The 15,319-nt window shown below is 38.6% G+C and overlaps 1 protein-coding gene across 1 annotated transcript in view; it reads right to left on the bottom strand.

The window, feature by feature from the left end:
• Window positions 1–15,319, bottom strand: part of Tmem30a (transmembrane protein 30A) — a 38,289-nt gene extending 22,970 nt beyond the window's left edge. The window contains 4 exon segments of the mRNA XM_051173206.1: window positions 14,770–15,133; window positions 15,135–15,199; window positions 15,201–15,256; window positions 15,259–15,319. Of these exon segments, the coding sequence (XP_051029163.1) occupies window positions 14,770–15,133; window positions 15,135–15,199; window positions 15,201–15,256; window positions 15,259–15,304 (531 nt within the window). The 5' untranslated portion in view covers window positions 15,305–15,319.

Below are 15,319 nucleotides of genomic sequence, written 5' to 3'. Positions count from 1 at the left end.
TCAGAGTCAGAGTCTCTCAAAGAAGTCTTGAGAAGCCATTCTATACTGTGAAACTGAAGACTCAGTTTCAGTGGAGACTCCAGGACATTGAAGATGCCAAGACCTTAGGGCATCTGACAAGGCCAGCTTCAGAAATGGAGTCCAAACAATTAATTTACAAGCCCCACCCAGGTGCTGGACACACAGCTGTAGTATTTGATGTTTCCCTGCCAGATATTTGCTTTCCTTCATTATGACTGTTTTATGCCCCTGGTTCTTCCTTTTTAGAAGAATGTTTGTTTAGTGTATTATAAATTAAAAGTATGTAACTTGATTTTAATTTCCTAGGAGCCTAGGAGTTAAGAGACTTTGGACTTTAACAGTGTTAGAATATTTAAAGACAATAAGGACTTTTACAGTTGAATTGCATTTTATATTATGAGGTAAACAGACTTTGGGGGACAAGTAATGTCATGTTAAGACTTAAAAGGTGAAGTTTTATATGTCAAGCTGACACAGAGTTGTGATGGTTATTCTTAATTGTCATCTTGATGTAGTCTAGACTCATTTGGGAAGAGACTCTCAATGAGTGGTTGTCTAGACTGGGTTGCCCTGTGGATATGTCTGTGGAGACTGTTGAACAGGTTCACTGATGCAGAAAGATCTAGACTAAAGGGGCAAGGCACCATTCCCTGAGTTAGGTCCTGAGCTATATAAAATGGGAAAAGCAGATGAGTACAATCATGCATGCATTCATCTCTGGTCTTGATTGTGACCACATATCAAGTTCATGCCACCTTGACAATATGGATTGAAACCTGAAAGTAAGCTAAAATCAACCCCTTCTCCACTAAGCTCCCTCTGTCAAGGTGTTTTATCACAACAAGGAACAAAACCAGGACACATGCACTACACTTCCATCAAAAGCTTGTCTTTCTTTGAACTGCTCAGGCACATTCTGCGTGTGCCATTCACTTAGCAATGTTTAAATTCCCTGTGGTGTCCATTTGTTTGCTTTCTCTCCTAGTTTTTGGTTTTGTTTGGTTTGGTGTTTTGTTTTTGTTTTTCTTTGGGTATTGATTTGTATACAACCCAGGCTGGGCTCAAAATAAATGTCTATGTAGCTAAGGTTAGTCTTGAATTACTGATATTTCCTGCCACCCATGTCCTAAATGCTGGGCTGTTACACACTACCACACTGGCTTATGTGTGTTTGTCTTTCAACCTGGGGATTGAACCCAGAGTACAAAGGAAAGTACTCTGTCACTGAATGACATCTGCATCTCCTTTTACTGTAACTAATTTCTGGGGGGGGTGGGGTATCCTGTCCTCAAACTTTTTCAGTAACTATTCCCAAAGAGGTACATTTTATATAGAAAATGTCTAACACTGATCAAAAATCCTTAATAGAAAATGTATGAGTTTTTGCTATCTGTAGTGAGATAGTTCTTCTGTGGCACTGACCACATCCATTGGGGGTGGAGCCATGGGCGGAAGTGACCTGTGGAAGGAGGTCGGGAAGAGAGCTGGGAAAAGCTCTCTTGCTGGCTTGACTCGGACAGGAGAGCATCGGGTGGAATTTCCTGGTATTCATTTGTCTAGGTTGTAAGTTATTTCTCCCTGAATAAACATCTATTTGGCCTATTTGTTTATCCTGATCCTTATTTAACCGTGATATCTGGTGTCAGAAGCGGGATTAGGATTTTCACAGGACCTGAGTTTCACCCAAGCGGCAGACGCCACTCCCCTCCCCCACCTTGCCCAACGGGCAGAGTCCCTTGCCTAACCAGGTGGACTCACCACAGCTTTGGGACATTTGCCTTTTCCTTACGGCAAAGGAGATCTTTACCACCAAAGCGGACCTGAGAAGGCACTCAACACTTCTCATTTGTTGCCCATTTCCGCACTACACTTTGCATTCTCCCAGAGCCGCTCCGCACCTGCCCTGCGTGCGCATTTTCCCACCCTTAGTCTTGTGTTCCCAGTAATTCCACAAGTCTATTTTTTTTTTTTTTTTTTTTTTTTTTTTTTTTTGCTTACCATAGTTTGTTAAGAGTTATTCTACAGGGACCGGAATCAGAAGGATCGTCTGCTGCCGGACGATATTTGGCAGTACACTTCCAGGCAGAACCGGGATCAGACAGGCCTCGGGGGCTAGGCACCATTTGTGGTATACCTCCAGGCGTAACTACCACAAGCTGAGATCTACAACTAAAAGCATCAAAGTTCCAAGAGAGCAGAATTACACCTAAGGTAATTGTAACATCCTTTGTAATTTAAGCTGATATAATATCTGAGATCAATTGTTCCATAACTATGGCAGATAATTTTACAATTCAGAACTTTAGGAATTATTTTACTTCATATATAGAAGGGATTTTAGCAGAAGAAACTTATGACTGGACCAATATGTACTTTCATTTTGTAATAGCAATGGGTTTCATCATTAACATGATATTCTTAAAGAAATGGTTTGAGATTACAGCAAACAATAAGGAACTTGTACAAACCATAGGAGACTTAGTATCAAGGATTCCAAACATAGAAAATGATAGAATTCAAAGCATAGAGACAAGGATTCGAAGCATTGAAAATGATAGAATTCAAAGCATAGAGATAAGGATTCGAAACATTGAAAATGATAGAATTCAAAGCATAGAGACAAGGATTGGAAACATTGAAAATGATAGAATTCAAAGCAGAGACAAGGATTTGAAACACTGAAAATGATAGAATTCAAAGCATAGAAAGTATAGAAAGAAAGGTTCAGAATAGTGAAGATGGCGTTGGAGAGCTGACAGGTAGAATTTGTTTCATGTCAGATACCTCAATAACCAGAACAGAAACAATACAATGCATTAACACGCTAGCAGAAACAGCTCGTTCCTGGTCTGAGAAAGCTTCTAATTAGTTTAAAAAACTGGAACATCAGATAGAAAGACTAGATGATATAATCTCTTCCATGTCTGAGGATAATGGCAAGCTAGCAGATAGAACATTGTTTCTGGAAGGCAGTTTACATGCCATTCAGATAATATCTAAGGATGAGAAGATTAAAAATATGGAATCATTTGTAGTTGGAGAAAGAAACTGACTGATGCAATGAAGTCTCTAGAAAGTTATTTGATTCAAGAAGTTCAGACACTCAAAGAAACAATGGTGAATAGATTTCAGGCTTTAGAAGACCTTCAGTCTGATACATCAGAAGAAGAACTACAGGTAACAGGGCATGAAAAAGACTTAAAATTTTCCACACCATTTAGGATCAGGGAAGCTTTCCCTGTATCTATTAAAGAAAAACCAGCAACGAAAAAACACCCAAAAGGTGTCGTTGCATATCAGTGGGAACCAATACCTATGAAAGATTTAAAAGGTATAAACGAAGCAGTAGTCTCTTATGGCATACACTCACCATATGTGAAGCAATTAGTAGAATCATGGGCAAGGAATAACAAGGTAACCCCTAAGGATTGGGATCAATTAATATCAGCTGTCCTTGAAAACTCCTCTCAATTAGAATAGAGGGCTTTATGGAGAGAGGAAGCAAAAGCTCTTGAACTTCAGGGCTTAAAGAAAGGTTATAAAGCTCCCCAAGATAAAATTCTTGGTGAGGGTCTCTATGCTGACCCAGAAACCCAAGCTGCCTATGATGAACATATCTTGTCTCTATGCAGTACAGCAGCTCTGAATGCCTGGGATAAGGTTCATGAATTAGGAGGATAGAACCCTATACCAAGATAAGGCAAGGACCTAGAGAACACTTTAGTGTCTTTCTAGAAAGATTATCTAGGGCAGTACAATTAGAGGTAGCAGACATAGATGCTAGGCGAATACTCATAGAATCTTTAGCTTATACGAATGTGAATCCTCAATGCAAACAGGTGCTTTGGCCTTTAAAAATGCGATCAGCACCCTTGGATGAATGGGTCCTATATACAGGCAACATTGAGTATAATGACAATAAGACTGAAGCATGGCTAGGAGAAGCCATATCTAAAGGTCAGAGAAGACATCAAGATAACAGAGTTCCTTACTATGGTGACTTAGAAGCTTGGGTAGGAGAAGCCATCTCCAAAGGTTTGAAGATATCAACATGTCAGATGTTATAACTGTGGTAAGATAGAACATCTAAAAAGAAATTGTAGGCAAAGCTTCCCTAGAAATAACACTCCCAGGAATGAATCAAACAGAAGGCCTCAACCTCCTGGGTTATGTAGAAGGTGTGGCAAAGGCAGACACTGGACAAATGAGTGTAGATCAACCAGAGACAAGCAAGGAAATCCTTTACCATAGGGAAACTCCTTAGGGGGCCTCTCGAAGGCCCCCACATCACAGGTGGTCTGAACATTCCCAGTCACAGTGGAAGACAATCTCCGACAGGACAATTAGAAAATTCTGTGCCTATTATAAAAATTCATACCGCTCTGGATGACAAACTAGTGACGGAAGTTGAATCAAACATGACAGAAGGAAATAAAAAACGTATATTTTGGCAAACTGCTACAAATAGTCAGAGGCCTAGATTGATAGTTAAGATGAATAATAGACTGTTTGACAGTCTCCTGGACACAGGGGTGGATGTAACTATCATATCTAATAAATCTTGGCCTCGAAGATGGCCCCTGCATGAGGTAAATGTTCAATTCTTAGGGATTGGAACCCTGTCTCAGGTAAAACAAAGCACGAGATGGATTGAATGTATAGGACCAGAAGGACAGAGAGAAAGGTTGAGACCATATGTGGCTGATGTAGTGATAAATTTATGGGGTCGTGATCTACTACAGCAATGGAATACACAGATTAACATTCCTCCAGTGTTAGCTAGGAACCATAAACGACCTCATGATTGTGGAAAAAATATTATTAAGTACTGTACAGAACAGATACCAAATATCCAGGCAGTACAAAAACAGAATACAAGTGCTGAACAAACACAGGAACCAAAAGCCCTACCTTTAAAATGGCTAACAGAGGAACCTGTCTGGGCAGGACAATGGCTTATGACCTCTGAGAAGTTAGAAGCTTTAGAAAGCCTGATTCAGGAACAGCTAAATGCTGGACATATTGAGGAATCAACCAGCCCTTGGAATTCTCCTGTATTTGTGATCAGAAAGAAATCTGGTAAATGGAGAATGCTTACAGACCTGAGAGCCATCAATAAAGTTATCCAGCCAATGGGCTCTCTACAGGCTCAAATGCCCTTGCCTTTTTGATACCCAAAGAATGGCCTATCATAGTTATTGACTTAAAGGATTGCTTCTTCACTATACCTTTACAAGAACAAGATAAAGAGAAATTCGCCTTCACAGTACCTAATTACAATAATTCTCAACCGGTGAAGAGATATCAATGGAAGTTTTTGACACAGGGAATGCTAAATAGCCCCGCCCTGTGCCAATATTTTGTACAAAAACCGTTAGAAATAATACGTAAACAGTTTCCACAATCCATTATCTATCATTACATGGATGATATATTGTTAGCTGACTCTAAAGGAGAAATTTTAGAAAAATGTTTGAGAAAGTAAAGGAAGTTTTACCTTGCTGGGGATTACAAATTGCACCTGAAAAAATACAAAAAGGAGAGTCTATCAACTACTTAGGATATAAAATAGGTCTACAGAAAATTAGAACACAAAAAGTACAGATCAGAAGAGATCGCTACCAGAATCTTAATGATCTTCAAAAATTACTAGGAGAGATTTCTCAACTGAAACCATTAATGGAGTAGAAGGGCATGATATGAAAAACCTGAAAATGGCCCTAAAAGGAGATAAGGACTTGAATAGTCCACGAATACTATCAGCTGAAGCTGAGAAGGAATTAGAATGGGTAGAAAAGAGGATACTAGAAGCACATGTGGACCATGTGGATCCAAACCTAGACTGTATTCTGGTTATATTACCATCAGAGAATATCCTTTAGGGATTTTGATGCAGAGAGAAGATATCATATTAGAATGGATATTCCTACCACATAAACAGAATAAAAAACTAAAAACATGTATAGAAAAGATCTCTGACTTGATTATAAAAGGTAAATTAAGACTTCGTCAGCTAATAGGAAGGGATCCAGCAGAAATTATAGTACCTTTAACTAATGAAGAAATTTCCTCTTTATGGAAAGATAACGAATATTGGCAGAGAGCTTGCAGTAATTTTTTGGGAACGATTAGCAAAAACTATCCCAAAACTGAGAGAATCAAATTCATAAAGAAAACGATTTGGATCCTTCCACGCATTGTAAAAAAAACACCTATTTCTGGAGTTCATACATTCTACACTGATGCACACAAATCAGGTAAGGCAGGATATAAATCAGGAAAAATTAGCAAAGTGGTTCAAAGCCCTTACAATTCTATACAAAAGGCAGAATTGTATGCCATTCTCATGGTACTTATGGATTTTAAAGAACCCCTCAATATAGTTACTGACTCTCAATACGCAGAGAGAGTCGTTTTACACATTGAGACTGCAGAATTTATTCCTGACAATACAGAATTAACTTCATTGTTTATACAGTTACAAGACACTATCAGAAAGAGGACTCATCCTATACATATAACACACATTAGATCCCATACGGGTCTGCCAGGTCCTCTAGCACAAGGCAATGATGAAATTGATCGTTTATTGACAGGAAATGTGCTAGAAGCCTCAGAGTTTCATAAGAAACACCACGTGAACAGCAAAGGTTTAAAAAAGGATTTTTCTATCATTTGGGAACATGCCAAGGAAATAGCAAGGAAATGTCCTACTTGCTCATTTTATAACCAAACTCCTTTACCACCAGGCAGTAACCCTAAAGGTATACATAGGAATGAAATATGGCAAATGGATGTGTTTCATTTTGCAGAATTTGGAAAACTAAAATATGTACATCACACTATAGATACATTTTCAGGGTTTCAATGCACTACTGCTTCTGAGCTCTGAAAAGGCTGATTCTGTTATCACATACCTATTAGAGGTAATGGCCATTATGGGCATACCTGCACAAATAAAAACTGACAATGCTCCAGCATATGTCTCCAGCAAATTGAAACCGTTTTTTGAGTATTATAACATAAAGCACATAACTGGTATACCACACAATCCTACAGGACAAGCAGTGGCTGAGAGATCCAATCGTACTTTAAAAGAAATGCTCCATAAACAGGCAGGAGGAACCAAGACACCCAAACACAGATTACATAATGCTTTATTAACATTAAACTTTCTTAATGCTGATGAAAAAGGAAAAACAGCTGCAGAAAGACACTGGACAATAGAAAAAACTTCTGAACTAAATCAGCCAGTGTACTTCAAGGATGTACTGACCTCAGAATGGAAAGCAGGATATGTGTTACATTGGGGTAGGGGTTTTGCATTTGTATCTACAGGAGAAGAAAAACTATGGATACCATCTAAGTTAATCAAGATCTGAGTTGAACAAGAGAAACATCTTAATGAAGAGAAATGACAAGTCATCCAACAAATTAGGTCCCATGAGGTGTGCGGAGGCCTCTCAGAGGTAGGGGTAGTGTTCTGTTCTTGTTCTTACAGGAAAACAGAGAAAACCTATCATCAAACAGCCAAAAAACACTGAACATGTAGGAACCAACAGAAGAGAAGACAGTTCTTCAGAAACAATCACTTAATGAAGCAGAATCTGATATATGGAAAAAAAAAAAAAAAAAAAAAAAAAAATTAATTGTAGTAAACTATTTCTATACAGAAATCTATTTCTCTCTACTATCTAGTATTCCTGGAGTCCCAATTTAAGTAAACCAATGCTGGCTTTGGAGTTGGATTTGGCTTTCCTTCTCTAAATTCAAGCATGTTGTTAAGATTAAATTCATGGTTCCTGCCTTAAATCAAGAAGCCAATTGGTGTAAGGCAGAAGAAAACAAAATCTGGGAACTCATTTCTTATACACAATTTTCTCTCTGAAATCCTAATTTTCTCACATACTTTTAATGCTTATTGTTGTCTTTCCCTAATGCATATCTTAAAACTTGAAATTTTTACTTTAATATTGATGTGTAACTTTTCCACAAGGAATAATAACGATTCCTAACAGCAGTCTTTGAACTCTCTGGAAAGAAGATGGGGCCCCACATCATCGTTTCCACTTGACTCAACCTGATGCATCTGAACTACAAACATCACCCTAAAACCGGTTTGAGACTGTTTTGCTCAAGACACCTCATGACTAGCTAGCTGTAATAGTGCACCTTTTTATTACACCCTGGCCAGAGTTTCAAATAGAACTACAGTCAAGGATTTTCTGCCACACAGTGACTAGCTACATATGTCACAGCCAGTTCTGTTGAGAAATTTGCTAAAAATTTTTCTTCCTACAGGATCCATTGGAGCAATCATTGTCCCATTTCAGCAGGAAGTAACCTTAAGATAACGACGCCCCCTTTCCCTACCCTTGGAATTTTGGGATAATAGTCATCATCTTTGGGTTGGTTTTAGTTATTTAGAGTTGGGTAGGGAAGGTGATGCTTACACTCAGGTTTATCTTTTAGACAGGAATAGGGAATGGTTGGGAGAGGTATGGTTTAGATGGGAGATAGGTAGATTAGCCTATTTTCTTGTGAATTTGAGTAAGAATGAGATAATATTTTACAGCTTACATTGTTATGTATTCTTATATGTGGTAAGCTATGTAAAATTACGTTTATATTTTGTTATATTGTGTGAAATCTTTCCACTTACGATGTTTTATGCACATTTTTTTACCATATTCTATGTATATATACTTTTCTTGTATTCAAGACATTTGTATATTGATACAATTTGGGATATTTATCATGCTGCCTTTTATAGTTCTACCTCTTGTCTTGACATTTCTACTCTACCTCTATTTTAGGGATTTATATGCATGTATATGTATATAGTTATATTGTTTAAGTATTTGTTCCTGCTTTACTCAGGGAAGTTTTAATCAGTTTTTTAGCTAAGTTCCTGAGTATTACAGATTATCTTCACTCATGTTTCCTGTACCTAAGAGATTAGTCATATATACATGCTTAATCTTCAATCACTTCATAGACATGCAGAACATGGCATTTAAATGTTTTAATATTAGCACTCCATTGACATGAGATACTGTTGCTCCTGACAGCACCGTGCACTTTCCTGAAAATATGTTGGACACTGTTGTTGCTCCTGTTGGAGTTCATTCTCACCTCAGCTAATGGCCTGTTGGGCAAAGAATTGCCCCCACCTTGACCACTGATTTGGACATGCAGTCCTATGTGCTTGCAGGAGACAAATATAGAAGACTGTTGGACCTTGCCAAGTCAGGGTAAGTCAGCCATTCTACCTCCCTGCTGTTGTTGGTGTCTGTCAAGTTCTCTTGGCCTTAGCCAAAACTGGGTGTACCAACGTTGCTGTGAGACCTAGGGTGACTGTCCAGGTGGCTTGCTGTTTCTGTCCTTTCTGCACCTTTTGGAAGTTGTCCATCCGCACTTCCTGTCTACTCTAGTAATGTTATTTTCCTTCTCAGGTCTTGATGAGGTTGAAGATTAAACTATCACAACTATTATTCTCTCTTCCTAGTTAGATATATTAGGTACTAGACTACGTTTTCCAGCTTAGACAACTCTATTGTAAACTCCGTTATGCCTTCACCCTAGTACTAGATATGTAGGTCATTTTGTTCTCGATTTTCCTTTTCTTAGAGCACACTTGTTATTCACTGTTTTGTATATAGTTTTGTATTAAGCCTAAATCTTTTCTTTAGACTAAAAGGGGAATTGTAGTGAGATAGTCCTTCTGTGGCACTGGCCACACCCATTGGGGGGTGGAGCCATGGGCGGAAGTGACCTGTGGAAGGAGGTCGGGAAGAGAGCCGGGAAAAGCTCTTGCTGGTGTGACTCAGACAGGAGAGCATGGGGCGGAATTTCCTGGTGTTCATCTGTCTAGGTTGTAAGTTATTTCTCCCTGAATAAACATCTATTCGGCCTATTTGTTTATCCTGATCCTTATTTAACCGCAATAGCTATCAAATAACACTACATCTCTTGTGAGCTGAAACTCAAGGGGAGCTTAACTTAATAAAATCTGCCAACTGAATGTAATATTCTAGTACTATTTCAGCCCAGATACACAAAGGAGGGCCTAGGTCCTGACCCAAATGATGTAACAGACTTTGAAGGTCTCACTATCCTTGGAGAATGGGGGGGGGGGGTTTGAAGGGTTAATGTGGGGCATGGGAGAATGGGAGGGCGAGGGAAGGGGGAGATTGATACGTAAAATAAGACTGTTTCTAAATTTAAAAAAAAAAAAGTTTACACAGGAGTAATAATTCTAAATGTCTAAGAGACTACCAAGTAGAAGAGGAAACACAAATTCATAATTTTGAAAAGTAACATTGTTTTAAATGGCAATAGTGTATAAGGCACAGTTCAGAAGATAGTAAGTTTAAGACTTTGTAACTAGCTTGTATCCTGATGACAAAGCACCAGGGGCAGTATAGGGTAGGTATGGCTCAGGAGATGAGCTGAAAAGTTGCAGTATTTCTTGTCTTTGTTCCCAGACAACTATGAACATTCCCCTAAGTCAACTTAACATTTCTTCTTAGTAATTCTAAAAGCACACTATTCCTAAGAAACAGACTGAATTTCATGTGTTGACAAAGAGGAATTTGAAGGATATGCATTTTTACACTGTATACAAGGAGAGCTGGACAATTTCCATTTTTTGAATGTAGATTTATCTAAAAGGAAATCTATGGAAGACCTAAATGGGTCACATAACAAAATGCTGACTAATAAGATAAGTCACTTTAAGTATTAATCAGACTAAGTTAAAGGGGGCATTTTAAATACTTAAAGAATTTTCTGAAGACCTTACAATGAGTAATTTAACACAATCATTACAATCATTTTAGTAGCAACTGCTAAATTTACCAGCATGTTTCTTTAAAACACTAAATTGGGAGGGGGGTCTATAAAAGACTAAAAAATAAATATTTTAGGCCGCAGAGAAAAATGAGGAAGTTCATGACTAAAAAGAAAGAAGGGTTTATACCTTTTTTGGCTGATGAAATTCAAAATATAATCATAACATATACAATTTCTTGGTAGCAACATAGCTCTACTTAAAAGAACTTAATTATTTGAGGGAAGCATCCTATACAATTGGTATTTCAGTTAGTGTTTCCTATAACCAAACTGACTGAAGATGCTCATCTGGAAAACCAGTTTCAGTTTCTGACCCTAAAATGAACATTCCAACAGTTACTTACTACAGGCAACAAAACCCTACTACTCAAAGCTCTTAAATGCCAAAGGTTCCCTTGTCAGTTACTGTAATACATTTGAGCATTACAATCTCTAAATTCCTTAACATAAAATGCCTAATCTTTAACCATCATTTCTAAGAAATAAGTTGTCCTTCTTTTATTCTACACTAAAGTTTAAGTGAAGTTAAGTTTACTAAATGCAGATGAACCTTCAAAAACCTTACAATCTAAGGATTCAAACTAGAAAGCAGTAAAAACATATACACCAAATTTTTAATCATTGAAACAGAAACAGGAAATAATAAGGACAAAAATAACTCAGTGTAGAAAATGAAATAAGGTTTAAAAAAAAAAAAAGAGGAAAGGTGAGAATTTAACAATGTGGGGGTAAGTACCAATGATTTCAACATTTTTGGCATTATTAATTTCACATAAATGTTTATACTCTAGTTATTACTGACTATCTTCTATCTTAAATGTTGCTTTAAATAATACACCCATTTGACTCTCACCATTAATTAGTTTACCTTTTACTGTTTTTGGATACTATGTCACCCAAGCTAGCACTAAATTACTAGATTCAGACAATCTTCTTACCCCAAGCCTCCCCAAAATATCTGGGGCTATAGGAACAGGATACCTGACAGCGCTCTCTAAGCACTAATTTACAACTATTAACTTCACACTGATAAATGATTTTGCAAAAGTTACAGATGGTACTTTCAAATTAGCTGTGTATCTCAGCTTGGCCAAGAGTCCTAAAGGAGCCTTGTGGTAATGCTTGGCCCCTAACTCTGCCAAATTAAAAGCAGTACTCAGTCTTTGCTGCAAATGATAAAGATACTAAGTGTTAATAAATATATTCATAATTAAACTATTTTAGTGGCTAATAAAATTATCGACAATACTTTTCTAAAATACTCATTTTACTTAACTTAGAAAATCTAAACATCAAGCAAATACAATTCATAAAGTTAGCCAGGTGGGGAGAGGGGGGCGGTGGCGGCAGCAGCAGCAGCGCACACCTTTAATCCCAGCACTCAGGAAGCAGAGTCAGGCAGATCTCTGTGGAGTTCAAGGCCAGCCTGTTCTACAGAGCTTATTCCAGGCAGCCAAGGCTACACAGAGAAATCCTGTCTCAAAAAAAGAAAGGAAGAAAGGGAAAAAAAAAAAGATGCATAAACTTAACAAGGGAAAGTAATGATACTAATATGAACATTAAAATAAATATATAAAATAAATAAAAAGCTTTTCTAATAAACACCTGTTTAAAGGGGAGCCTGGGGCATTATAAGAGTAGTACTATTTACTAGGGTATTCTGAGAGAATGGGAAAAGTTCATTAGCTTTACTTTAAAATTTTCAAGTTTTGAGCAAAACACTTAGAGCCAAGCATTTTGATTTACAAGTTTCCTTTGCCCCAGAAACTTGAACTGAGTTTTCAAAAAGAAACTTAAAGATGTAAACAAAGGAACAGGAATCAAACTGGGTAAGAGGTGCTCATTTTCATTTTATTTCCATTTCATTTGTTTGTTTATTTACTTTTGGTGTTTTGATAAAGAGACTTTCTGTGTAGCCCTGTCTATCCTGGAACTCCTTCAGTAGATCAAGCAAGCCTTGAACTCACCGAGATCCTCATGCTTCTGCCTCTTGAGTGCTGGCACACAAACAACCACCACCACCATTCCCTGCCCTCTCGCCACACTACACTCTTAAAATCATACTGAGCCCTAAAAACTTCTATTTACTAGTAACTAAGTGTACAGAATCTTACTTTATTACAGAACCCAAAAGTTTTAAAGAAAATTAAAAAGATTTTCATAGTATAGTAAATAGTACCAGAAGTTTTCTAACAATTTAGTAAATATATAAAATTCTAAATCATTATTTAAATAAAATTATTTAAATTCCTAATGCTTAATTAGAAGGAATTCCGTTATATTTACTATCATCTCAGTAAGGATCTTAATATAGTGTGAAAGCTTAAAACTTGCAATAAGGACTGTAATACTCATAAATAGTTCAATGCCATACCTCAAGTTGATCCTTGGCTCTCATTTCCTGCTGACAGGACATGCCTCACAACTATCTTGCTTCTAACTATATGAAATCTTAGAAGAAACTCGTTGTTCTATTTATTTTAAAAATAAAGAAACTAGCCTTCGGAGAAATAAATTACTCCCAAATCTAAAAGAGGCAGAGCTCAAGGTTTGAGTGCTGCTACAGGGCTCAGATGGGAGCAGAAGTGTTTCACATGTAAGGATTTTTTAAAAACATTCTGGAATATTTGTATGGTCTTCTCGAATTAAGCATACCTAATCTGGAAGTTTGCAATCCAAAATATTCTGTGATCAAAACTTTTCTAGTACCCAACCTGGCCAAGCCAGAGCTTTACATTTAGGAGCATTTGAGCTACATTTGCAGGAGCATCACAAGGATAAAAACAGAAAGATAAAAATATACACCAAAATCATTTGCTATTAACTTGCTCTAGTCAACACATTGAAAACAATTCTAAGCAAAGATTTTAGAAGTACACTCTAGCTACAACCCTTACTGTGTCATTAAAAATGCAACAACCTTGCTTCAGTGTTAATATTGTAAATTAAACTGGAAACGGGCACAAATTCTCCTTAGCTAAAATGACTGGCAAAGCCCAATTAAATCACATCCATGTAATCTCTATTTTTAAAATATGTACACAAAATGTATGTATACAGCAGAACAAAAGAAAGCTTGTTTAACATCACTCTTAGCCATTTCAAACTACAAAACTCCCTAAAATATGAAAGAAGTCCTGTAGATGTCTAACACTGTACAGCACACAATACTTACATTCTGTTATCAACCAATCTTCAGCACTGCGGATGGATAAAGATTCAGTGATTGGTGCACCGGTACAAATCAAAACGTTTCCCCCAGTTGAGTGTTTCTATCATGTCTAAGTAAAATATTCAAAAAAAAAAAAAAAAAAAACAATCCCAGTGACATATATAGCTAGATCCCAACTTATTCCTTGTGGAGTCATCGATACGCACAGTTTAAAAAACTAAACAGGGAGAGCTGGGGCGAATGTGAACATAATTAGAAATACTGCCAAAAAGCAAACCAGAAGTGAAGTTTCATGTTTTTAACTATATCACGGCTCTAATTAGCTCAAAACCAAAGTTATTGTGTGTGCCCTGTAACACGTGACAAATTTCTTCACAGAAGAATCGATACCTCTATGACTGGGTCCTTCACCCAACAACGACAAATTTATTAATCTCAGCGTCCCGGAATAATCCCCACGCAAATACCACCAGCCTAACCCTGGGTTATATCTAAACCTAACTTTTTCTTCTCTCCTAGAAAAACATACAATCTAACCCTCAGAGAACCACACAGACTGCCCACTAAAGTCTTATCCACCTGGCATTCCGTTCCCAGCCATGGAAACCGACAGCAAAAGGAAGCTAGACGCCAAAACTGCAAACTCAGAAAACCCGCAGAAGAAACCGGGAGGGCGGGGCCCGCCGAGGAGCCAGGGGACCCCCGCCATGCCCCTCCCTCACCTCGATCTCACGGATGTTGTTGGAGGTAACGAAGATGCCGATGCCAATGGGGATGAAGATGAGGCCGATGATGAAGAAGGTAGGCAGCACCGTGCCGGCCGTGAGGATTGGCTGCCAGGCGGGTAGCCGTTGCTGTTTGAAGGCCGTGTTATCCGGCCTCCGGGTCTTGGCAGCGCCCCCAGGTGGGCACGGGGGCCCGCCGTCCACCTCATCCTTCGCGTTATAGTTCATCGCCATCGGCCCCCGGGCTTCGGCTCGGCCGCGTCCAGCTGGGCCTCCCAGGGGACCAGCCTGCCGACTCTGACAGGAGACGCGCAGGCGCCGCTGCTGCTGCCACTGCCTCCACCCGCGCCACCACCGGGGAGGCGGAAGAGGCGGGACACGCTTCTGCAGCCCGCCTCTGACCGGAAGCCGGAGTCTTCAGGAGCCGCCCAGGGAGGGAGAGAGAGGAAAGAGGGAGAAGATTGAGGGACGAGGGGAGGGGAGGGGGAGGAGGATGGAAGGGGGAGGGAAAAGGCGGACGCACCCTGATCATCTGCCCTGTGACGAC

The sequence above is a fragment of the Phodopus roborovskii genome, unplaced genomic scaffold, assembly GCF_943737965.1.
Source record: "Phodopus roborovskii unplaced genomic scaffold, PHOROB, whole genome shotgun sequence".
Lineage (NCBI taxonomy): Eukaryota > Metazoa > Chordata > Mammalia > Rodentia > Cricetidae > Phodopus > Phodopus roborovskii.
Note: the sequence above shows the minus strand (reverse complement) of the source record. Positions and strands in the feature narration are given on the sequence as shown.